The following is a 26,299-nucleotide window of genomic DNA, read 5'->3' as shown; positions in this document are numbered from 1 at the left end:
GGCAAAGTTTTTACTGGCTGCTGCCTCTATACATAGTAAAATTTTGTAGGCACTCAATGTAGGGTAATTTTTAAGGGAATTCTATCTTATGCAGAATCTGATTTTTTAAGTTTCTCAGCTATGTTTTTACTCTTGTGAAATGCCATTAAAGGAATTGTTTGTGTGTGGGAAGCAGTTTCCAGGACTGCATTACTCGGTGCCCTTTGTTCAAATATGTTGTATGGATGATGTGTTAAAAGGAAGAACTTGGTTGATCATGAAGGTAAACGGAGAAGGCGATGGCCTGTAAATGACTTGATGCTTCATACTGTAGGACTTTTAAGGTCAAAAATAGTATCTTGAATTGTACCTACAGATCTGTAGAAAGCCACTACAAATCCTGGGGCAGTGGTATAATGTGGTTCAGGTGCCCCAGTAGTCCCTGGCTGAGAGAAAGGCAGTTGCATTCAGAACCAGTTAAGGTTTCCGAACTATCATCAAAGGAAAGCTCAGTTACAATGGCCTTGAGGCTACAGAGTCATGAATGATGGTTTCTGAAAGAAACAACAAAGGATGCAGTTTTCTTTCAAGGTGAGGCACTGTAAAATAGTTTCCTGGCTGCTTTGGTAAGCTTGTGCCTGGAAGACTGTTGATTTAATATGCTCCCAGTGGCCCACTGCAAGCTTGAGTTGGTAGGTAAACCTGATCTGTGATGATGACTGAGATTTCTCCACTCCCCACCAAGTTACTGGACCTGCCAGGCATTGTTGTGTTTTGCATTCTGCTTCGTTTGGCTTGCCTGCATGTAGTTCCGCAATTGCCAGACACAGAGACTTGATTCATTCATATGTTAACAGGATGTGAATAAACCTTTCATATATATATAAAAAAAGCTCTGAAGACATGAGTCAGTTCAGAAGGAAAGAGTTGACTAATTGGCACAGTAGCATTTGAAGGGATAGGGATGATATTTTGGCAGTCAAACTAATAAAATATAGACAGTATTATTGTCTTCAGCTTTTTCACATGTACACTCTCAAAGCAATCCCATCTGTGAATTTAAAATCACCAAGTTGCAGGCAGTGTTCCCTCTAAGCTGAGTTAGTGTGAGCTAGCTCACAGTTTTTTAGCCTCCGGCTCACACATTTTTGTCCTCGCTCAGGAAGGAGGGCTCCAGAGCAGACTAATGTATGCAGTAGCCAAACTGCACGCTCACAACTTTAATGCCAGTAGCTCACAAAGTAGAATTTTTGCTCACAAGACTCCAGAGCTTAGAGGGAACATTGGTGGCAGGCAGGGCTCTGGTCGGGGGGGAGCTCTCAGGTACGGAGCTCCGGAAGAGAACCTCTAGGGGGCGGGGCGGTCACATGGTGAAGCCCCGCCCCCTTCTTTACCCCGCCCTCTGCTTCGATCCTCATTCCGTTTGGGAATGAGGATGAAGCAGGAGGGTAAGTAGCCGGGCCTTCTGACACACTTCCGGTGATGTCAGGGGGTGTGGCCTTCTGTCACTTCCGGTGATGTCAGGGGGCATGGCATATGCAAATAAGTTATGCTAATGAGTTATGATAATGAGCTCCGGCAGCTCTTTTTCTACAACAAGACCCCTGGTTGCAGGTATTCATTTATTAACCATGACTGTTAAAGGAACTCTCCCATGTGCAGCAGAGGTGGATCTCTGAATATCAGATGCAGGGAATAAGTGGTGGTGGTTGAAAATGGAATGCTGGATTAAGAGGAACCTTCACTAGTTCACCGTCACTGGTTCAGCAAGGTGATTCTTTGATCTTTTTCCAAAAGGAAATGTGAAGGATTGGAAAGAAATGTGTGTAGGCAAAGTTGTGTTGGTGATAGGAAATAGTGTGGTGGATTGAGATCATTTGTCCTTGATCAAGGACAAGGCTTCAAGGTTGCTACTGTAGGGGCAGAAATACCAGGTCTAAATGCCACTGTTTCCCTCTGTTTAGGTATTGGGGTGGGTGGGGGGAATGACAAGCTCTTGAGTAGCTCTCTTAAAAATAAGGTGGGTAGGATGTTGCTCCCCCCCCCCCGTGCAATAATGAAATAAGAAAATGGTGGTGAGTAGTTATTACAATAATTTCCATTTTGGTTCCATTTATCATACACACACATCTATATTATACATATACGCATACATAGACTACAGATGCTTTTCTGTTGCATGTGCTGTAGCAGGCAAGTGCTTTATTTGCAATATGTAAAAGACTAAAATAGACCTCCTTGAATCTTTACAGCCATAAGAATTTGTTTTGGCTTGCTCTTCTCCAAAATAGGCATCTTATGGGCAGGTGGCTATGAGATATTATTTCATACCACGCTTGACAGACTGTGAAGCTTGGTGGGTTTTTTCCTACTTCACTATTTTAGATCTTGTTGTTAGGGACTGTACAGAATGAAGATAAAGAACATGGAGCAGTTCATTACTTTCCCTATTTCTCCTCTCTTTCCTGTTTAGGAGACTTCCAGGTATGTTTCCATAAAAATCTTGATTTATGATCCAAAATATCTAGTAGTTGCAGCATGACTCTAATGTAAAAGCATACTAAAATCTCCCCCTGTATTACTGATTATTTATATATTTCCTTCATTTATCCCTCACTGGGGATCCAGAGTTGTTTACATTATTTTTCTCTCCATTTTATCCTAACAATCACCATGTGAGGTAGGTTAAGCGGAGGGTATATGACTGATGATCTAAGGCCACCCAAGGGGTGTGTGTGTGTGGTATTTTCAACAGCACCCATGAGAGAGCTCCGATTCCTCCCAAGCTATTCCTGGGGTTACCCTGTTCCCCAAGATCAGCATTTTGGGAGTGTTTTGGGCTGCTGCAGAAGGAAACAGTCAGGAGCACCTTTCATCAGCTTTGGCCAGTGAGCCAGCCTTAGCCTTTCCAATTGGTATACAATGCTTCAGCCAGAGTTCTGGTTGAAGTGGATCATAGGGGCCAGATAGCACTCTAGTTTTGTTCCACATGCACTGGCTCTCAGTTTGCTTCTGGGGCCCAATTCAGGGTGCTGGTATTAACCTTTAAAGCTATGTGAGGCTTGGGATCAGCATGCCTTAAAGACCCCCTACTCCTATGTGAACCTATCTAACCACAGTGGTCCATCTTTGGAAGCTTGGTTTCGTGTGTCAACTCATCTGAACCAGATGGTTTGCAGCCCAAGAAAGGACATTTTTGGTTGTGGCACCAAGATTGTGGAATTTCGTTTCCAGGGAGATTGGTCTTTCCCCTTTTTTCAGCAGGTGAAGACTTCAGTTTTGTTGTGTGTTCTCTCACTGATTCTCATAGACCCTTGCTTCCATTAATGTTTCTGAAGAAGTGAGCAGTGACTCATGAAAGCTCATATCTTGCAACAAATTTTGTTTGTCTTTTAAGGTGGTACTGGACTCTTGCACTTTTCTACTAATATGTTTTGTATTAGTTGTTTTTATGCACATTTAATCTTGTTTTAATCTTTTTATTGTTCTCAGCCCTTGGGGCTCCCTAAGTTAGGTGGAAAGGTGGCTTAGAAATGTTTTAAATAAAATAAATGGTTTCATTCAACTAATATCCAGCTCATTTCTTTGTGTGGTGATATGCAGGTGTCCAGGGGTCATTTCGTAGAAAAAGAGGTGCAGGAGCTCATTAGCATAACTTATTTGCATATGCCACACCCCCTGGTATCACCGGAACTGTGTCAGAAGGCAACACCCACTGCTCAGGCTCCACTGGACTGTTTTGGATTGCTAGCTATTGGGGGGGACATGCACAAGTCCTTGTGCTCCTCGTGGCCATGGGGCTGCTGGGAGCAGGGGGCGGGGCTTGTTGCATGTGCTTTTTACTGGGCTTTTTACTGCCGGAGCTCCGCTCCTGTGCGCTTCTGCAGGAAATGACCCCTGCAGGTGTCTAAATTTGTATTGTGACAAAAAGGAGTCTTGTGGGAAACATTTTCTAAAACATAAACTCTTGTCCAAAATCTCATTCTATTGGAGATGAAAGCTTGGAAAGACATGGCTTGTGGCTTTGTTGGCACCCCTGGGAGAGGCGCTTTTTAGCCATTGTCCCAAATTTTGGAACTCTCTGCCTTGAGAGGTGAGAGTAGTGCCATTCCTTCAGGCCTCTGGACTAAGCTGAAGACACTTATTCTGGAAGGCCTGTAGTGGTGAGCAAATAGATTATGGAGTAGTGTATGTTGCCTTTATTGTGTCTGGGGAGGTGTTTGTTTCAAATATTGGTTTCAGTGTAATTTTTTTTATTGTGGTCAATTTGGTTTTTATGTTTGAACCACCTTAGAATCTTTCTGAATGTCAGCCCATAAGTACTGTAAAATGCATAAATTATTCCTTGAAGAGAAAAAATACTCATTTTGAAACCATACTTTCTTGTTTTACAGTCCAGGCTCTACCATCTATGGAATGCTGACTGTATACAGAAAGTCCTAAGTTTAGATATATATTAAGTGTCCACATTTGCTTTGACTTCTTTTGCTAGACAGCACGTAGCTTCAGTACCTTCTGCTGTATATGTCACTTGTGTTTAAATCAGCTTAATTGTGTTGGAAGACTCTGAGGAACTAGGTCAAGAAGTAGTGGATAATGCTGTGTTGCTCTCGGCTTCTGACAGTTCTCTTTTCCAGCCAGTAGATTTATGAAGGAGATGTACATCTCTGACCTATTTCTCAAAACATTTCTAAACTTTAAAAATAATGAGTCTGAGAGTAAAGCAATTTTTTCTCTCTAGTACTTCGTAACTCCCCCCCCTTTCAAATCAGTAAAGACTGATGGCTACATATCCAGGTGACTTGTAAAAATCCACAGGTTACTGTATAATGTGCTGTAATTTTTATTGTGCATCCTTGTTTTGGGTATGTACTTATTTTGGGTTTTTAAACTTGGTACAGCATAGGTGTTTTTGCCAATGAACTGTCTTTGGGATCATAGTAGCATATAGTATAAACAGATGTTCATAGTTTGCTAAAATATTTTATTATGAATTCAGCAAGTTGTGTAAACATTTGTGGAACTCTACTTATTCTGTATAGAAACAATCTAATATATACACTAATTGAAAACTAAATTTTTGAAGAATATTTAGGGGTAGCAAGTTGTTATTATGACAGCAGGATGAGTTTAGACAGGAATAGAGAGATTTCTGGAAAGAGGGGGAAAACCTGCATTTCAGGAGAAAATGGACATTTGGGGAGGAAATTGAAACATATAAAATATGTGCTTTCTTGTTGAGAGCCAGTTTGGTGCGCGGACTCTAATCTGGGAGAACCGGGTTTGATTCCCCACTCCTCCACTTGCACCTGGCTGGATGACCTTAGGCAAGCCATAGCTCTGATAAGAGCTGTTCTTGAAAAAGAGCAGTTTCTGTCAAGAGCTCTCTCAGCCCCACCTACCTCACAGGGTGCCTGTTGGGAGGGGAAGGGAAAGGAGTTTGTAAGCCGCTCTGAGACACCTTTGGGTAGTGAAGGGTGGGGTATAAATGGAATCTCTTCTCCTTGACTCTAAACCTGTTTTACTACAACAGAAATGCATCAGTTATTACTTGCCATATTTATGAAATTTAACAGTATAAATGTCTTGGTTTTCTACCAATAAAATGATGAATATATCCTATATTGGAGAGCTGTGAAGTGCTACATCCCGTGCTTCCTTAGTGCAGGACTCTCTTAACCATCTGGTAGGAAAAATAAAATTTGAAATCAGAAATCAAATTTCGCAGTAAAAGGAAGTATATAACAAATAGTTTCATCTCCAATAGATCTTGCAGTGTACTTGGATATTAAGTTAAACTTTATAGCATTGGAAACACTTTTTGATGCTATATTATTGTGCACGATAGAGCATATGAACTGTGGACAAAAATCACACAAATGAATCACTGGAAATGTCTGCAGTATATACAGAACTTCTCAAATGTTGTGGATTGTCCGGATTCATACTGTACATTTTAAATGAGTAAAACCATGTACTAAATAGCCTTTCACTCTTTTCAGAAGAGGGAGTATTTCATTTGGTCCCCGTCCTCCCCCACTGACAGTTTTTTTTCTATTGGGGGGAAAATCCTAAGAAAAAAGTTTTATCTGGTGCCCTGTCCCTTTGTATATTTAGATGGAATATTATGGGAAAGGGCTAGAGCTAATGAGGAGAAGCAGTAGTGCAGATCATAGAATTTCTATGCTGTTACTGGAATCTTGCAGCTTTGTCAGTCAGTGCCAGAAAATTAATTTAAAAGTATAGGCAGAAGGGAACATGCTATCCCATCTTTGAAATAAATGTTGGATGCTTGTCTCACTATTGCTGTAATAAAGCACTGTGCGTGTGTGTGTGTGCTATGGCTTAGTGCATGCTTTGAATGCAGGAAGATCCCAGCTCAGTGCACGCTTTGAATGAAGGAAGATCCCAGCTTAAGTCCTAAACATCTCCAGTTAAAAAGGATCAGTTGATAGGTTTAAGACCTCTACCAAACAACTTGGAGAGGCATTGTCAGAGCAGATGATACTAATCTTTGTAGACCAATGATCTGACTTCATAAAGTCAGTATCTACATTAATTTCCCTGTCTGAGAAGGTGTTATGAATATCCTTGAACAATGGGGGGGGGGCACAGTTGCCCTAGCACTGGGCTTTCTCTGCTGGAGCACTGAGGTTTGCCTTTGTGATGGGGGCCAATGTCTTCTTCAGGCCTTAATGTCAGAAAAGAGACAGAGGCAGACAGGAAATGAAAAATACTAGTCACTAGTGGTCTCTGCTAGCCTGTTGTGTGATCGTAAGGTGGTTAAAAGCCAGAAGGTGCAAACCGTTGCCCCAAGTGAGTAGCAAATGAATTGACAGTGCTATCTGAATACAGAATGTTTTGCACAGTGCCTGTTGATCATGTGGTCTCTGTACTACAGAGAGTCTTGGCTAGAAGCAGAATTAATTGGGAATAATTCTGATCAAGAACATGGAACAAAGTTTGTCCAAAAATAGCTTTTGTGAAATCAGCAGGCTACTGGAGGTGAAGGAAGCCTTGCCCTGCAACTTCAGGTTAAACATGCCTGCGGTGCATTCTGTTGCAGAGCATGTGCCCTGTAGGTGACTGCCCAGAGGCTGGGGTTGCTGACCTCCTGGTCAGATCAATACGCATGAAGGAATGGAGAGAAGAGAACGTTGCCTCCTGGGATGTGTATGTTAGTGAATATTCTGGGAATAAGTGGAAAACCTTCTTTGGTATGTCTAAGGCCACACAGTGAAGCATCCAAATTCAGCTCCTACCTGTTTTCAGAGAACTGAGATTTAAAAAAAAAAAAACACAAAGTCCTAAGATGTCTGTTACACCTTTGTGTAATGGCATGGTGACTTTTGACAGTATAGTTGTATTATGTACACCTGGATACCAGATCTACTGGAATGGAGCTGGGGTGATGTGATAGAAGAATAGTGACATTGACATGATATGGAGGCTATGTGGGTAGCCAGTGCACAAGTTTATCTCTTTTACCAATTATGTGTGACCAGTGTGAGTGACTAAAACTGCCCTCTGTGTTTTTTTAATGGAGCATGTGTGTGTCATCTGCCATATGAAAGAACTTGTTTCCACGCTGCTGCTGGGCCTGCCCTTGGAGGTCACCATCTTGGCAACTTCTGAATGCCAACAATTTCAGATGAAGTTTGTGGCTGCAAAGAAAACAAACCTCAACCCCTGCATTTTTGGGGGCTACTCACATAGGCTCAATCTTACCTCCCCCACAGGGTAGTGGTTGTGCAGATAAAATGGAAGGGATGAAAATGATGGTTTAAGTTACTTCGGTCTCCTGTGAGGGGGAAAGTAGGATATAAATATCATATATATATATGTGGCAATTTCTGGCTCTCCCTTTGGCTCCACTGTGCACTCCATCAGTCATTGATCTGTCAACTGCCACCCAAGAGTACTCTTGTGCCATTGGCTGGGTGCTGGGTCTGCTCCTCTCCCCTGTCCACTGCTGGCTTGGCCACACTTCCCTGTCTGAATAAACTGCCAAAATGGCTGTCTCTCCTGATGAAGACGCTTCTACTACTGCTATTTTGCTTCTCCATGTCTGGCTGGCTACTGAAATGACTGTTCTCTGCTCAGGAAGAGACTTCTACTACTGCTGCTTCTCCTACTTGGCTCCTCCACAGCTGGCTGGCTATTGAGGTGAGCCACTGGCTGTCAAGCCATTCTCTTCTTACTCTGCTGTGGGGCTCACTTTCCTCTCAGTGGTTGTTGCCAGGCAACCAAACTTGGTTCTGTTAGTAAAAAGGTAGGGGCAGGAGGCCCTTTGGCCTACTTTGGCCATTGTGGGGAACTCATTGGGGCCAGTCCTGATTGGGGTTGCCAGCTCCAGGTTGGGAAATTCCTGGATATTTTGTGGTGAAGTCTATGGAAGCCAGAGTTTGGGGAGGGGAGAGGCCTCAGCTGAATAGAATGCTATAGAGGCCACCCTCCAAAGCAGTTACTTTCTCCAGGGGGAGAGAGAGCTGTTGTCTGGTGTTCAGTTGTGATACCAGGTGATCTTCAGGCTCCATGTGAAAGTTGGCTACCCTAGGCCTGGCAGCATCCTTTGGGTGACTTGATGCCACCTGACTGGCATGACTTAACTAGGCATGTTCACCAGCAGCAGCCCCCCTAGGACAGCCAGTGTGGCATAGCAGTTAGCCCTTCAGAGCAGGGACTGCCAGACCCAGATTCTTGTTGTGGAAGCTGAGTGGGTGATTTCAGACCAGTCACAGACTTTCAGCCTAACCTTCCTCGCAGGGTTGTTGTGCAAATCAAAAGGGGGAGAGGAGAATGATGTAAGCTGCTTTGGTCCCTAGTACTGCAGAGAAAGACTACCTTTCCTCCTGGGGAACCATTGTTGCCAATCTCCAGGTGAGGTCTGGAGATCACACAGGATTACAACTGCTCTCCAGATGGCAGAGAGCAGTTCTCCTGGAGAAAATGGTGGACTCTGTCATTATACCCTGCTGAGGTTGCCACAGTAAATTAATGTTGAGTGCCCAAGCCTGTGGCACCCGCCCAGAGCCTCTTTCTAGAGCTCGTTGTAGAGCTCATAAAATTCGCAAAGATAAAAGTCCAGAAGTAAATTAGAGGTCATGTGAACTTGTGAGGATATATTTTATTCAATGATGCTGTGAATCATTTTAGATCTTATTTGAGTGCTTTTAGAATTGTGGATTTTAAACATAAATGTTATAGACAAGATAATTGAATCCTTAAAATTCTCTGTATGGTGGCATCTATAATATTACTGTGGTTTTGATATAGAGATTTGTGCTGGTTATAAACCAAATAAAATTATACTACTACTACTAGAGCTCATTGTATTTATTTCCACAACAGGGTTTATTTCTAGTCTGTAGTATATTTCCTTACTTTCTGGACATTTCATCATTGAATGCTGACACTAACATTTAGGTGCCTCACCATCCACTGGAATTTCTCTGGGTTTTTTTTTTTAACATTTGTAAAATTTATTTGGACCGGTCAAGAATAAAGGGAAAAGGACTGTAGATTATGCTACTAATATGTATTATCTATTGCTACATGTTCTTATCTTGCTGTCACTGTTATATTTCTGCTTAATGTAATATCATTTGTTGCATTGTTTAATGTATCATGTTTAATACTTATGCTTTGTTTCAGGTTTCCATAATCAATCCTGCTTTTGTTACATTATTAGATATCTCATCCTGTTGATTGTACAGTATGCAGTCCACCTTGAGTCTCAGGGAGAAAGGCAGACAATAGATAACGAGATCTCCCTTATAAATAATAGCCGAATGGTGGTGGCACTTCTCTAGAACATTCCACACGCTCCAAAATTAGTTCACTCTCTGATCTGTCATTCAGAGGGTCTCCCTATCCACTGGCTGCTTTGCCTGAGTCCTGAGTCCTGCATCCAACATTCCTCTCCCCCCCATAGCCAGTCAGAACACAGAGGTTATTTGCATATGCACCCTCATTGGCCTCTGCCTTGGAACACAGAGGTTGTTTGCATATGCGAGTTGATTGGCTTTTGCCTCTAACATTCTAAACAGTTTTGCTCTTCTGAGGTAAAATGTGTCCAATCTCCAGGTGAGGGCTGGAGATCACTCAGAATTACAACTGCTTTCCAGATGGCAGAGATCAGTTCCCCTGGAGACAATGGTGGGCTCTGTATCCTTATATGCTGCTGAGTTGGCCCCCATATGACAGCCAATGTGACGTAGCAGTCAGGGCTTCAGAGCATGGGAGAGGCTGCAGGTGTATGGGGGGTGGAAAGCTGAAGAGTGAAGGGGAAATAAAGATAGGTTGATGATTGGCTGGGAAGGAGATAGGGTTGCGAACTGCAGGTGGGAAATTCCTGGAAATATGAGGGATGGAGTCTTGAGAGGGTGAGGTTTCAGGAGGCGTGGGACCTTGGACAGGTACAAAGCCATAGACTCCACCCTCCAAACCAATTATTCCCTTCTGGGGAACCATCATTGCCAATCTCCAGGTGAGGGCTGGAGATCACTCAAAATTACAACTGTTCTTTAGGTAGCAGAGATCAGTTCCTCTGGAGAAAATGGTGGACTCGGTGTCATTATACCCCGCTGAGGTCGCCACAGCAAATTGACACTGAGTGTCCAAGGCCAGGGCACCCACCCAGAGCCTCTTTCTAGAGGCTGTTGTATTTATTTCCACAACGGGCCTTTTTCCTAGTATATAAATAAAAACCTCTGCATGTATTCTTGGTACCACTGCACACTCACATGCATGAACACCACTAAATGAGATGTCCCCAAATGTCTACAGTGTGGAATGCCTTTGAGAGTACTGAAGGGTAGCCTGACCATTTCTGAAAACATTTCCCGTATGTAGGATCTTAGGGTGACATGGGAAGATGGGTGTGTGTGTCTGTAAGTTGTCAGTTGGCCAGTGCATGGGCAGGAGTGGCATTGGGAATGAAAGTGGAAGAGGCTCAGCTGCCCAGTTCAGGGAGTTCAGTGGGCCTGACGTTGCCCTGGGATTAACTGTTAAAGTACAGTGAAATTGTTGCATGAAAATGGTCATGTATATGGTGGTACTAATGTGAAATGTGCATGGAAGACCCACACTGACCATGCAACATTGATACGGTGGGTATTGTATGTTAGTTATGTGAAAGCACTCTTCAATCTCCTATCTATAACAGTGAAATTACTCCACATTAAGTGTTATCTGTACAGATAGCAAGTGTTCAGCTCTGTTACCAATAGGGAGCTGAAACTGATAGAAACTAATGCAATAATTGGCGGACTTGTGGTAGGACAGAATTAATCTATTAAACGATTAAGCAGTTGATCTTGTAAGAGGGATCTTTTGTTCTTTTTACTTTTGGAGGAAATTTAATTCCTGAACTTAACTTGAGCTTCTTTGGAAATATTGTTCATGCATTTTACAAGGAAAGCATTTGAGACAAATCATGTAAAAACTATTATCAGCTATCTTTGTAGAGAACCACCCCCTACCGTAAACTGTTTAGACAAAAAAGTGCTTGTGTGTAAGTGTTCTTCACTAAAGGGGGGGTATGTAAGTTAAAATGAGAAAATCCAAATTCTCAGTTGTTATTTAAAAGCTTAAATTGTCTGGGTTTAGAAGAAATGGGAGGAACCATAGTTTAAAGTGCCTGTAGTCTCGAACCAGGGATTGGTGCATTTGGACCTAAGCATCTTAACCTTCTGTTGTAGTGTGACAGCCTTTTGCTGCTGTTTAGTGCTATTACTGCAGATGGCCAGAGGATGCTTTTGAAATTACCAGCTTGAGAGAGCCATATAGCACAGAAAGTCAGTAGGGGTCTTTGATCTTTCAGTGGTGGTACTGTGACCACAGAAGTCAAAGGACCACACTCAGTTTTTTTTTCTCAAGTGTAACTGAGCAGTAATTGATTTATATTTATTATAATGGAAGCTTGGAGCCCACAGCTTATGCTGCATAGCATGTAGTTTTGTAATACTGGATCTAATTGGGTGAAAGTGCATTATTTCTACATCTCTGACTAGCATAAAAGAGGCTCCATTAATTCCAGACATGTGGTTGATGGCTATAATTTTGTATGTCCCCAAACAATATGTGACCTAATCAGAATGATGTAAATAGAGTTGTCAGTCGAGAACATTCATACTTGCTGTACTGATATGTCAGTGCCTAAAATAAAGCAGTTGGCATGCTTGTGATAGGATTTGACCCCCATCTATGTTACGCCAACTCTTTTAAGGAAAGAGTTTTTTGTATAGGCTCCCTAGCTTGCCTAGAGCTGATTTGCTGTGGGAATGAATCTGTTACCAACTTTCAGAGAGTCTGAGTAAGTACATGTGATGATATAGTATTCACAAGGTAAGAGGAGGGAAGTACAATGGATACAAACAATTTCTGGTGATCTTTGCTTTCAGGTGGACTTGGGGAGGGCATTTTGTTTCATGGGCATGGGCACCATATTAGGCATTGTGAAGCAGTGGGTTAGATCTCACTATCTGTTGGTGCTTTCGCACAGATGGCTGCAGGTATTCCTATCTCCCCCTCTTCCTCCCCAGCAGCCATTTTTGACCCTGGGAAAGTTTGTTCCCAGGGTCGCCTGGCAAGTGTGGTATAATTGCCACATGGGTTTGACAGCAACAGTATTGAAGGGAAGGGGGCAAAATTGCTTTTTTCGTAGTGAAGCTTAGCTCATGCCGGAGGTGGCAGTTTTGCCATCTCCACAGGGCAGCCTCCTGATCTGCATGACTACTTGCAACTGTGGTAATAAGCTTTTCCGAGGTCAGAAATGGGGAAGGGAGAAGTGAGAGTATTGGGGAGCATAGCACAGACCTTTCAGAATCCTTGCACTGGATCCAGTGATTAAAAATTTGACACACATACCTTTAGGTGACTCCAGCAAGAGAGCCAAGGGAGCATTATCTCTGTGTGGTCTTCTTGGTAATTTTTTTTCAGTAACCCAGTCCATCCTGAAGGTTTGAAGAGGTGAGGCAACTATATATTAGGAATGAAATGGGAATAAGTGAAAGGATAAAGTAGGGGTAGGCAACCTTTTGGACCCGGGTGCCTGAATGGCCACAGTGTCTACTGTGAAGATGATGGCGTGCTGGCAGACAAAGGTGGAGGGAGATGAGGGTTGTACTTGGCTAGACACAGTGAGATCACACTGCACTGTAGCAGCACTTCTATCACCTTGCAGGGTTCACCTCAGCCATTTGGGTGAGACGGATTTCTGTGAAGAGTAAAATGGTCTACTGAGCTTCTGTTTGGCATTGCATGCTGGAGGTTGCCTGTCCCTTGTGTAGACTGTGATAAACCCAAATGGGCTCATGCATTAGTGCCCTGGAGAGAGCCTGCTGCTTGTGAGGCATGCTGTGATCTAATGTGCTCTATGGTTCCTCTGTCTTTTAAGGAAATACCAATTTTTAGGATTTTATTATGTCACATGAAATGTAACTGTTGTTGTGTACGAGGGTGTTTCTTGAGGAAACAAGTTATCTGTCATGTAGAATTATTCTGTCATCCGTATGACTTAGAAGATACTGCAAGAAGAGCATGTCTTTTGTTCGTTTGATGAGGGTCGGTCTGTGTTTCTGCTCGCACTGTTTACCTCTAAGAACCTTTTCTGGTTTGCCTCCTTATTGCCCTTCAACCGCCAGGTTGTCACTCCCTCCGCCCCCCCCCATCCACCAATGACTCCTTGTTTTCAATGCCTCTCTTTATATTTTTCCTTTCCAGTCCTTGAACCTGTTATCTCAACTTAAGAGGCAATGTAGGGAGCTAATCATAGTGTGGTTAATAGTTTTGCTTGTTGTGAGAGCTAGGAGATGAAAGAGGCGTTTTGATTATCTAGGACTCTCGCTTCAGTGTCTGATTTTACTTTCTTGGTTTCTATAAACAGTTGAAAGATTGAAGCAAGTTAAGATGAGGAGGAAGCATGATTGTGTAAGCACAGGGGTTTCGTGTGGTGGACCTCCTTATTCTGTTCCTTTTATGCTGCTGTACCAGCAGAAAGCAAACACATCCTTGGCTTTCAACATGGTAAACTCAATAGGACACAGCATACCGTGTATTAACTAGATGGTTGGTTTGATGGAAAGCCTATAAGAGTTCAGTAAGCTCTGAAATCCAAAGCAGTGATACAAGGATAGATTATCCTCTGTCCTGCTGCTTAATTAAAAAAAAATGCTTTGTTCAAGTTTGAGACTGCTCCAGGATCTGTTAATTCTAATCCTATCCCTTGTAATCTGTATTCATTCAAGTTGAGATAAGGGAAGCGTTTTCAACATTGCTTTCGGGATGTGAAGTGATAAATAGCCCAAATATGTGGGGGTGGGGAAAAGGGCAATCTGCTCTTGGAAACAAAACCTGCCATTGAGCTGAGGCTGGTGGGAGGAGGTAACAGTCTCCTGATAGTGTGGACAGGGCCAGTTTAAAAGCAGTGCACTTTCTCTCTTGATAATTAAGCCAATTGTTTCCTGCCCCCATGGAGATAAGTTTGCCAGAAGCACTCAGTGGGTCATAGATGCAATGAAAGAGGCAAATTCAATTCTGTTTTTCCTTAGTGTAGGGGCAAAGATGTCTGGGGTGCAGTGCATATGTTTTGCCCCACTACAAGCACTTGTGTGATTTGTTTATACTTTTTGGTCTTTATTTTTGCTCTGTTTGCCCTGCCAGTGTAAAATATTGTGCTAACCACAATATTGGGTGCAATTAGTAAGGATAGGGGGAGGGGGAGGCTGTGTATGAGCCCGAGGACTGGGGAAAACCTTCTCCTCTGACCAAAGGAGCCTTGTAAGTCCTTGAGCTCATCAGACACTCCACCCCCACCCCCCTCACATACTACACTGAGGAATGATGGCTTGGTTGGTTGTCTGAATGCATGCCCCTTTCTTTCTGGACTCCAGTACAGTACTCAGTGGGTGCCCTGTTAGAAAATTCAGAATAAAGCAACTGCTGTAAATCTTTTACTTCCTTGTTTCTAGAGCTACAAAATTACTGGCAGTATTCTTTTGGGGGGGGGAGGGGGACAGCTTGGTGGGTTTACCGCACAACCTCATTAAACTGACCTTTTCATTCTAAGCAAGCAAGTTCCACAATGGGTTAGTTAAAAAGGCCGGTGTTCTCTTCCAGTGGTAGTTCAGTGGAATGCTGCCAGCTGTGAGTTCTGTCTTGTATCTGTTTTGCAGTTAAAACTAACAAAGGGGAACTGGCCCTATTTCCTCACTGATATAATTGGCTGTGGAGAGCTGGGTGTGTATTGAGCAGTGCAGATTTTCCACTTATTTCCTTTTGAACATGTCAACTTTATTTTGGAAAACTTCTATTCTGTGCAGGATCTTCTCTATTCTCTTGTGCTGCAACTTTTTCTTTGTCTTTCTCTCGGCAATCTTCCTTTCTGCTTATTGAGTTACAGTGTAGGACAACACTGGGGCAAAGTGTTGTACAAACATGTACAGCTGAATCATATACCTCTAGCCCATCGTGGTCTACTCCAGCTGCCAGTAGTGACTCTTCAAAGTCTCAGCTTGAGTTTTTTTCCAGCGCTGCTACTTGAGATCCTTTAAACTGGAGATGGCAGGGATTGACCCTGGGACCTTCTGCTATGCAAACCAAGTGCTGTACCACTGAGCTTTGGCCCCTCCTCTTTCTGTTCCTTGACCAAGAGTGCTGTGAAGAAGTTGCACAAGTTACAAGATTGATAGTTTTGATGTCTTCCCTGGCAAAAGATGGGGGGGGGGGGCAAAGAGCCATGCAGGGTTCTGAAGTTCACCCCCGTAATAGTGGTTAAGAGTGGCTGACTCTAAGCTGGAGAGCCTGGTCTTTTTCCCCACTCCTCCACATGAAGCCTGCTAGGCCAGTCACAGGTCTCTTAGAACTCTCTTAGCCCACCTGCTTCACAAAGTGCCTGTTATGGGGAGAGGGAGGGAGGGGATTGTAAGCTGCTTCGAGACTCCTTAGGGTAGAGAAAAGTTGGGTATAAAAACAACTCTTCTTCTTCTTACCTAGTCCATCATCTGAAATTAATCTCAATTTTTGTTAATATTCATACCATTCATTCATGTGTAACATAGGTGCAAATTAATCTTTAGCAACTGGTATTTTTGCTGTCTGAATTTAATATTTTTAGTTATGGCACATCCATATTCTTGGGCTTTTGACCGGTCTATTTTATTAAACAAGGAGTCCAGTAATTAAGAATGGTACTTAATTTTTTTAGGCATTTGGTATACCCTGGTGTTCATTTGGCTGCCCTAAACATCTCCTGCTACCTGGACTTGATTGATAAATTACTTCTTTAGCTTTTTCAATTTTTCACAGAATGTGATTTTATTATTTTATTTGGGTGGCTGCCCAGTAACTTACATCAAATCAACCTATTAATGCAAGTAGTTAGTGGTTTCAAGTGCTAGTCAGTAGTGCAGACTCTTTAAAAAGGAGGCAGGTCTGTTTCCTGGAGAACAGTCTAGGGCAAGTGATGCTCTGTATTCTTGGTAGAGATGTAAAATTTCCGGAAATTTTGAAGCTCGGAAAAAAACCCGGGTTTTTTCCGTTTCCCCCTGGAAAAAAACGGAAATTTTCGGGAAAATTGAAAAAAATGCTACATTAGCATTTCTTTTGTCTTTTCTAGATTGAAAGTCATAAAAAATGACTATGGACATTTTTACTTGGCATGAAATTATCACAACTAGCATATTAAAAATATAGTGTACTCAAACAATTATTACAAACAGAATACCCACCCACATGCAAAAACAAAACTGAAACCTTTTTATTTTCTTCTGACAATCGCACCTCCTAAAGGAAGAAATGCATCTTGTTCTTGCATTGGAGAGTTCAGTTTGTAACCTAGGACTTGCTTGTCCTCAGTGCACAGAAATTAGATCAATCTGATACCATTATATATTTTAGAAATGATTTGGAAAATATTTGAACACCTTGTCTTAAAATATTTTATTTATCATGTTAAAATAAAACATTCCATAATCAATTTCTTTTCTTTTCTTTTCTTTTTTCAATTTTTCCAATTTTTTGGAAAAAAACAAGCTTCAGGGGAAAAAACGGGAAACCCCCGTTTTCCCCCCGAATTTTTCCGTTTTTTTTCCGGGCCTTCACATCTCTAATTCTTGGTAGGCTTACCAAGGTCCGGCGGGGGAATCGTATTTCTTGGCAGGAGCCTTGCCGCGGGGACGGCTCCACGCGCTGCACCCGCCGTCGCCAGGATGTGACGCTCCACGTTGCTCTGGCAACGGGGCTGTTTGGAGTCCCGTTGCCAGACCGACGCGGAGCATCACATCCTGGCGATGGTGGGTGCAGCGCGTGGAGCCGTCCCCGCGGCAAGGCTCCTGCCAAGAAATACGATTCCCCCGCCGGACCTTGGTAAGCCTAATTCTTGGTGCTTGGGGGGGCAACAGTGGGGGGGGCTTCTAGTGTCCTGGCCCCACTGCTGGACCTCCTGATGGCACCTGGTATTTTTGGCCACTGTGTGACAGAGTGTTGGACTGAATGGGCCTTTGGCCTTATCCAACATTGACTTCTCTTATGTTCTTATGTTCTAATTTAGACTGTTCCCAAATTAGGGTGTAGCTGGAAGTTTAATTGCTTAATTTTCATTTTTCAAGAGGCCTATACTGTGTGAATCCACTTTAAAAGAGATTTAGTTGTAGATGGGATTCTCTGCATTGGTGGTGTGCTGTGATTGGCTGAATCTGATAGTAAGGCCTTTTTGGGTTTTGCAGATGCTACTGTGTGTGGGTCTATAGTTATTGCCTCTGGGTGTTAAAATGACGGCAGATAAAAAAGCAATAAGCAGAGTAAAAGATTTTTTTAGTTGTTACAAAAATACTTGAGCATAACATATCCTGGTTGCAAAGAAGTGTATATTTCTCACATTGATAGTTAATACCCTAATTAGAAATAAGGTTTCTAGGCATTACAGAAAACTTTATTGTCTCGAGCTAAACGTCCAATAAATGTCTAAAAGTTATTTTGTAATCTGTACATTGTGGTCAGGAAGAGGCTTTTTCTACCAAGCTCTGTGTGTCTATTCTTACAACATAAAGTTCTCTGGGCTCATGAAAACTGCTCCAACTAAATGCTAGCTGGGATAAAAATCCTACCTTTAAGTGAGCACAGGTGCTCTTAAAACAACAACCACCTCACTTTGGAGCAGCAGACCCTCGTGTTGTGTCATAAATTGCTTTTCCTTCCATTTCAACTGTGGTTTGCTGCGCAGCATGTGGGGCTGCTCTTCTCTGAAGGGGGAGGCCTGGGCACATGGAACGTATTTCAAGGTTCTTAAAATCCTGGCCAGCATGTTGGGTGGGGAGAGATTTGTTTTCAATAAGTTTTTTGTTGTGAGCAATGCAGTGGGTGGCTGTTTGAGTCTTAGTTTTTGATAACCGTGCTTGGATCTCATGAAACTTCTCCCTAGACCTGACTGGCTTAATGACTCTAGAATATGTTGTTTGTTTTGGGGGCCTGTTAATAGAGCTGCAGCTCCTCTCATACTCTTCCAAGGCACTGTGTTTAAAACCCTTGTGGTTGAGTAGAGCTTTGAAAGTTGGGCCTTGTTATAGTTTTTAGATAGAGGAAAGAGAGTATAAGTATTATGTTTGTTTGGCATATTCCTGGAATGTTGTGGGTCCCCCCCCCCCATCTTGGCAAAGTAAATGAATTGGCTGGTGTTCATTCATCATGGCTGTATGAAACTATATGTTCAGTAAGATGACTGTATTGTATTTTTTTTGTATTCTAAAAAAAGTATAAGTCACATTGTAGTTTATCTGAAATGGCTTCCAAAGGCAATCAAACTATAATAAAACAAAAATGTAACCAGCTAATAACATACAAACCCACTACAGTCAGTCACCTTTATTACAACTAAAAATTCAGCCCTGAGCAATAAACTACTTTGAGTGTATAACAGTTTTACAGAAAGCCAATAACAATAATTTTTCAAAACCCCCATAATCAACCAACAATAGAAATTTTATTGCAATGTAACTAGCTCCGTATTTGGGAGGCTCCAAGAGCTTGTTGGGGAATAGCCTCCTTCCAGAACTTTATAAATATCACCAGGGAGTTAGGTCTGCACACCTCATTTGGCAGGCCATTCAACAGGGAGGGAACTGCAGCTGAGATGACTGTGGATCTTATAAAAGTTAAACATACTTTCCAAAAAGAGGATACTTCAGGCATTGCATTACTTTGTTTTGTGCAGGAAAACAGAGAAAAGCATTTCCCAGCTAGATAGGAGGCTATTCACACTGAGATACCTGAAAGTACTGCATGCATAATCTGTTGGATTTTTTTTTCAGCGCTAGACGTGGTCAGTCATGGCGGGTGATGCCATCATGGTGATGAGAGGGCTGGCGAAGCTTAGTAAGGCAGTCGTAGAAGCACAAGCAGGACAACTCCGGCAAGTTATCTTGGGTGGTGATGCAGCAACCATAGCCAGGAGTTTTCAGGCTACTGCTGAAGAACAATTTAGTGCTGCCATGGGGAAGATGCAGGTAAGAACATGCATGGCTGTGTTTGTGCGTGTGTGTGTGTGTCTTCCTTCCCACATTGGTATGGACTTACCTGTTGCTGGTTTCTACCTCCACGTCTTTTATGTATTTGAGAGTCAGTGTGATGTAGTGTTTATAGGTCTAAGGAAAGCCAGGTTTTAAAACCCTGCTCACCATGAAATTCATTAGGTGGTGATGGGTCAGTCATTCTCTGTTAGCCTAATCTACCTCACAGAGTTTTTGTAAGGATGAGAAGGAGGAAGGAGAGAACCATATATGCCATCCTAAGTTATAAAACAACTATGTGAAAAGTTGCTAAGAATTCTAACACACAAGAGTGGATTCCAACTAAATTTTCCATTGATGGCCTTTACCTGCAGACCACTGATAAAAACATAAGAGAAGCCATGTTGGATCAGGCCAAAGGCCCATCCAGTCCAGCACTTTGTGTCACACAGTGGCCAAAACCCAGGTACCATCAGGAAGTCCACCAGTGGGGCCAGAACTCCAGAAGCCTCTGCAAAATGCTGCTACTTGGGGGTCCAGTGGCACTCGGGAACAGCACAAGGGTCTAATTTGTGGTCTGCAGTGGGCTCTCCCTCCGTCTTACAGGGATTTACAGGTGTGTAAACAACACACGTGCAATGGCTGTGTGGAGAGATTATTATACTTCTGTAAAATCCTGAAGAAGATCGGGGGAGGGGAAACAATAGTAGAGGACATTGTTTCTTTGAATCCCTAATGTTTAACTGATGTCTTCAGTTGAAGGATCTTCTTGGGTAGCAGGTGTTGCAAGAGAGACTTTGGAGAGTTGCTGTAGTCACAGTAGGTAGTACTGAAGTAGGAGGACCAAAGATCTGATTCTGCATAAGTCATGTTCATATGTGGAAAATGTGTTCTATTAGGTTATTTCTTTTAATACTAAAATCTTTCTCAGGGGCAGCTGTGAAACAAGTCTTTGGTTCAAAATATACTGAATTTGATTGCTGCATCATGCAGAAAACCAGTTAACAAATCAGAAGCCAACTTTTGGAATGCACACTCATTCATATTTACAGTCACAACCATGGCTGAGCAGTTCTTTGGTATCAGTGCTAAATGTGAGTCAGGCTAACCAGGATGTGAACCTATCTTTGGACCCTGGATTAAAGAGAAGCCTGGTTAAATTAAGCAGGCTGAAAATTAAGCATCTAAAAATGCCAAGTGTCAGTGAGGCAGATTAATTTTAGAAATAAGTATCACAACTTGAGACCCAAGAGGAATCATAGGAGAGGGGCAATAACTTTGAAATCCCTCCTGATCTGAAGATCTCGCTCTTCAGCATTCTCCAAGCTTTCAGGGGGTTAAGGCACCTTACGTCCTTCCTCTGTAAGTGCCAGTTTGGTGTAGTTGTTAGGAGCACGGACTCTAATCTGGGAGAATTGGGTTTGAATCCCCACTTCTCCATGTGCAGCTGCTGGTGTGACCTTGGGTCAATCATAAGTTATTTCAGAGTGGTTCTCAAGGGCAGTTCTCAAGAGAGCTCTCTCAGCCCCACCTACCTCGCAGGGTGTCTGTTGTGGGGAGGGGAAGGGAAAGAAGATATGTAACCCACTCTGAGACTCCTTCGGGTAGTGAAGGGTGGAATATAAATCCAATCTCTTCTTCTCCCCCCCAACATTCCCTGCATCCTAAAGTGTATTCAGTCCTTATCAGCCTTTTGTGTATGAAGGGGAGGGGCTTTTATTTTGGTTAGCTTACAATGGCAAAATTAGATTTGTTGCAATGCCATATAGCAAGTGGTCCCAGGGTATGGTTGGAGGGCACAGGAGAATAGCAACTTGCAAAAACTGTCCTAATACCTGGATGGGAGACCACCTGAGAATCCAACATTTGCCCTCTTGAGTTCCATGGGGAAAGAAAGACCGGATATAAATGAAATAAACATATATGGCTTTGGAGGAGGTAGCTGTGTTTTCTACTATAATAGTATCTGCCTAAAAATCTGTAGTGTGTTGCTTCTCAAGTGAATGCCTTCTGCTGAAGGTGGGAAGGAGGGGAGCGTTTTATAGTAAGTGACTTTGTTTTCTGTTCCTTGCTGCTCGTGCCAGCATTTTACTACTTGTAGCCTTTTCAAACTAATTTTTATTAATGTTGGAAGAGAAGTGTTTCCATTATGTACCTTTGTGTTACTGTGGTAGAATCAGCCAAGAGGGGAGTTTAAAAAAAAATCTTTCCATGCTGAAAATGACAGCAAGCCTGTACTCATAATAGGAAGGGCTAGAACTAGTTTTACTTCCTCTAAATGGGAAAAAAAATGGAAACGTTTGCTGTAGTGACATCAAGTCCTTACAGTGTAAAATCTAAACACTGCTCTACTGTGGACATCTTTCCTAATTTTTTTTATTCTTTTCAGTGCTTTTATCCTTTGTATCTGCAGATTTGTTTTTGCAAAGGAGTAGAAACCAGTGGTCTCACAGGGTGGGCTTACTATTTCCGGTCAAACTTGGACCCCAATGCACTGTCCATCCACCAGCAGTTCTTCCAATTAAATGGCATTTCCATTTGCAAAGGAAGGGGAGGTGTGTTTTTGCTGATTACTCCCTTCCTGCTTCAGACTCCTCGTTTGCTCTCCTCACTGACCCTGCAGGTTTCCAATTTCAGGTGACACAGAAGGCTGCAGGGGGGCAAAAGCTGCCTTCCTCAAGTGCAAGTCCTCTCACACTAATTAGGGTCCGTGTTTTACTTAATCTTTCCCCACCATAGCAAAACAAAACCCCTCAATTCAGTGAAACTCCAGATATTGTAGTCCCAGTTTATTATGATGAACACAGTAAACGCAGTTTGAGAGGGCAGTACTGTTGGTCTGCAGTAGAACAGCTAGATTCAAGTTCAGTAGTAATTATTTTATTTATTATAATTTCAATTTATATAACGCCCTTCCCTGAATTCACAGAGCTCAGGAAGATTAACAAACAGAAGATACAGAGTATGATTCCCAAAAAATAAAACAATTAAAAGCTAGCAGTAACATCAGGCAGTGCCAAATACAATATGTATAACTGTCTTGCAGCAGGCGAAAGAAAGCAGGGTGGCGGAGGGAGGGCCAGATAAGATGGAACCTATTGCTTTCCTCAGCCAAAAGCCTGGCAGAACATCTCTGCCTTGCACACCCTGTGGAACTGCGTAAGGTCCCCGCAGGGCGAGGATGTCGTTTGGCAGAGAGTTCCACCAGATGGGAGCCAGGGCTGAAAAGGTTGAGGGCAGCCTGATGTCTTCAGGGCCAGGGATCACCAGTAGGCAGTTCTCTGTAGAGACCAACAAGATTCACAGGAATATAAGCTTTTGAGAGTTAAAGCTCCCGTCCGTCAGATACGAGTTGGAATGGAGATAGCAGACGAAGATCTCCATTCCAGCTGGTGTCTGATGGCAGGAACTTTCTCTCTAAAGCTTATACCCTGTGAATTTTGTTGGTCTCTGAGGTGCTACTGAACTTGAATCTAATGGTAAATTTAATGTGTTTTGTACAAAATGGAATTAAGAACACTTCTGCCAAACTGTCTAATTTTATAAGAGCATACACATTGGAAGGCCTTTTTTTATGGAGTATGAGAGCAGCAGAGAGCAATTTTTGGTCTTCATTTCAGTGGAAAAGAATCCATTGTGTTTTTATTTGCAGGAATTGGGCAGACGGCAGGAGAATTTGAAAGATCTCGATGAGGACTTTGGAAAAGACTACAGCTTCTCAGAATCGGAGTTGGGGGGTGCTGCAAAGGACTTCTCTCCTCAAGACCAGCCTCAGAAGCACGGTGGCACAGAGGGCCCATCTTACGCTTATGCTTCCAGTGGACCTTTCCCAAATGTTGTTAAGATGGGTGACTCCAGTCATAATCCGAATCCCATCTCTGCCAAAGTGGATGCAAAGCTGTTTGGAGGGTTTAGGGACCCTGGGTATCCTTTCTCTGCCACCTGTGGGCAAAGCAGGGCTTTTCATCAAGACCATTCCTCTGTTGGTGGACTAACAGCTGAAGACATTGACAAAGCCAGGCAAGCCAAAGCGGATCCACAGCACAAACCACACAAGCAGATGGTACGTAGGCTGTTCAGTAAGACTGGAGGATTAGGAGCTGCCCTTTTCCCAGCTGCTCCGTCCAACCTGAATGTGTTGAATGTGACAGTGGTGTCTGGGTGGTTTTAAATGACTTCTGCCTGTAAAAACAGATTTGTAGAGCATATCCACAGCTCACCTGATAGCATAAAGAAAAGCACTTTAGAAAAAGCTTTCTCTTGAGAAAGTAACAGGTGGGCCTCGTGGACTCTGTGCTGAAGGTGATACCTGTATTTGGATCTACCTGCTTATTGCCAAGGCTCTCTGTGCTGAGCTACATTCACAACTGCTCCTTTAACCCATGTAAACATATGGGGTGATCAGCGTGGGTGGAACTCCCTGTGCATACACATTGTAAGGATCAGGCAGGCTAAAATGCTGCATCTGAATTCCTAAATAAAAGCTGCATGGTCGTTCCTGTCCAGTTGTTAGCCTGCCTCCCCCAACTGTCCATTTGTTTGGAGAGGCCAAAATGTCTGCCCAGAAATAGAGCGGTGGTTTTTAACTTTCAACAGGTGTACACCTTCCTTTTGCTGGCCACTTGATATACTGCTAGATGCCTAGCATGGTTAAGGAGCTATACTTGTTGTTTTTGTGTCCCCCAAGCTGGAATCCGGAACAGGTGCAGCTTCCTACAGGTTTGTTTAAAAAGCAAGGACTCTTTCTCCCCCGTACCCCATCAGGATGCAGCTCTGTCTGTGGGAGTTGTGCAGGCTTCAAGCTGAAAATTGAAGCTGATGGTTTAATCAGGAAGTGAACCGTTGCAGTGGAGTACTCTTCTGTATCAAGGAAACATTCTTTAGCAGGGTGTCTTGACATACCTTTGTTTTAGGCATAAAGTAGTACCTTTTGTAATGATTTATATAACTTACAGTCATACATTTGGTTCTTTCCCTCCCTTTCTTCACTGTACCTAGAGGCTGTTATTACAAATTCCCCAGCATTGTAAGCCAGCATTGTAAGCCACCTTCAACCACAGGGAAAGGCAGGGTATAAATGTTTTAATGAATAAATTCCTACCTGAAGCCATCTGTTGCTACCCTGCAATGGCAAGCCGAACTGGGATTGTATGATCCAGTATGGGGAATTGACTGTGTATACTTGATACTTTAAAAAGTTGGACATTTGGGGAAGCATTCAGTAATTTCTGTTTGGAAATGAGTGAAATGCTTTTTAAGGCAAGGTTTTAATCAAAATATTTATGTCTTATATAAGTTTTTAATTAACAGCATTAGGAATAATTCCTGTGTTTACTGGTGATAATATACAGTCTTCTCAAGGATATGTTTATGGGTTAATTGTGTCTAAGTTTGTCCACAATTGTTATGGTATAATGTTTACAATAACACACTGTTGGAAGCGTTAATTGTTTTCAATGTTAAAAAAGTCTAACGTTTTGTTTTTTAAAAATTTATTTAAGTTTTATTGTTAACATACAAGCTACACAACATTATGCAGTGTAACAGTGAAAACAGAGGAGGTTACACCAAAACTATATCAACGAGCTGAAAACACACTTATAATAATTCGCTGAGCTGTACATCAGTATAAACAGTTTAGAGGAGCTCTGTAAAACACATTGTTTAGGAAGTATCGTCTACTGGTAAGAATCATGAACCCACTTAAGATTCAAAAAGTTTAACGTGATAGCCAGATATGCTACTGTTCCCATTGTGACTGATTCAGTCCAAATAATGCTTTCTTTCAGTTACTACAAAATTTACATCTTCTATTTTCAGATTTTATTTTGTTCCTATTACTTAGATATCGCAATAGTATACATATTGAAAAGTACAGCAGGCTGCAGTAGTTCGCATGTATACACTGTTGCTAAAATACTGGATTTACTCATGGTTTTGCTTATAGAAAACTCAGACCTTTATATGCTTGTATCATGTATGTATCAGGCAGTATCATTTTATATGCTGTATTAACTATACATTCATTTTATGATGTTAGAGGAACAAAATAAGTTCAGGGTTGGGAATGGCTATGGCTCAGTAGAGCCTCTGCTTGGCACACAGAAGATCCCAAGTTCAATCCCCAGGATCTCCGATTAAAAGGATCAGGCAGTAGCTGATGTGAAAGATATCCGCCTGAGACCCTGGAGAGCTGCTTCTGGTCTGAGTAGACAATACTGACTGTGATGAACCAGTGGTCTGATTCAGGATAAGGCCGTTTCATGTGTCCATGATAAGAAATTAAGTATTGCAGATATTTCAGTTTTTCCCAAAGCTTGTTTTTGTTCTGGTAAAAAAACTTAGCTCTCATCTCCCCCCCCCCTCCATGGCTTCACAATTTATGGAAGTTTTTCATCTCTGGGAAGCTAATAATGAAGCTGCCTTCCTTGCCACAATAAAGAACAGGTTTCATAATGCAGGTGCAGTGCTGAAAACGTCCCACAGTCATAGCTGTAGGTTGATGGTGAGTGGGAACCATCAGTGGTGACCGTTGAGGTGTCCTAAGCGAGCACATGGATTCCTATGGAAAGAGGTGGTCTTTCTCTCTTGTTGCAGAAATTGCATTCTTATGAGTATTAGCCACATCAGTTTTATGTTTTCTTCAATCCTTGCAGCTCAGTGAACGTGCCCGGGAGCGGAAGGTGCCAGTTACTCGAATTGGGAGACTTGCTAACTTTGGAGGTGAGTGAATTTTTGTGGTACATGCCAGCATGAAGATAGATAGCCCTGAAGCTGGAATTTAGCCATAGTAGTACAGTGTATCATTTTTGAAC

The 26,299-nt window shown here is 42.5% G+C and overlaps 1 protein-coding gene across 1 annotated transcript in view; it reads left to right on the top strand.

The window, feature by feature from the left end:
- ADCK3 (aarF domain containing kinase 3) overlaps nt 1-26,207 on the top strand; it is a gene marked incomplete at its 3' end in the record, with an annotated part of 29,854 nt that extends 3,647 nt beyond the window's left edge. The window contains exons 2-4 of the mRNA XM_015420873.1: nt 19,287-19,481; nt 23,137-23,547; nt 26,141-26,207. Of these exons, the coding sequence (XP_015276359.1) occupies nt 19,305-19,481; nt 23,137-23,547; nt 26,141-26,207 (655 nt within the window). The remainder of the gene's footprint in view (nt 1-19,286; nt 19,482-23,136; nt 23,548-26,140) is intronic.
- Nucleotides 26,208-26,299: the final 92 nt, after the last annotated feature.

Source organism: Gekko japonicus, unplaced genomic scaffold (genome assembly GCF_001447785.1).
Source record: "Gekko japonicus isolate JY-2015 unplaced genomic scaffold, Gekko_japonicus_V1.1 scaffold2280, whole genome shotgun sequence".
In the NCBI taxonomy this organism is placed as follows: Eukaryota; Metazoa; Chordata; class Lepidosauria; order Squamata; family Gekkonidae; genus Gekko; species Gekko japonicus.
The sequence above is the reverse complement of the archived record's forward strand: the minus strand, read 5'-3'. Positions and strand labels throughout refer to the sequence as shown.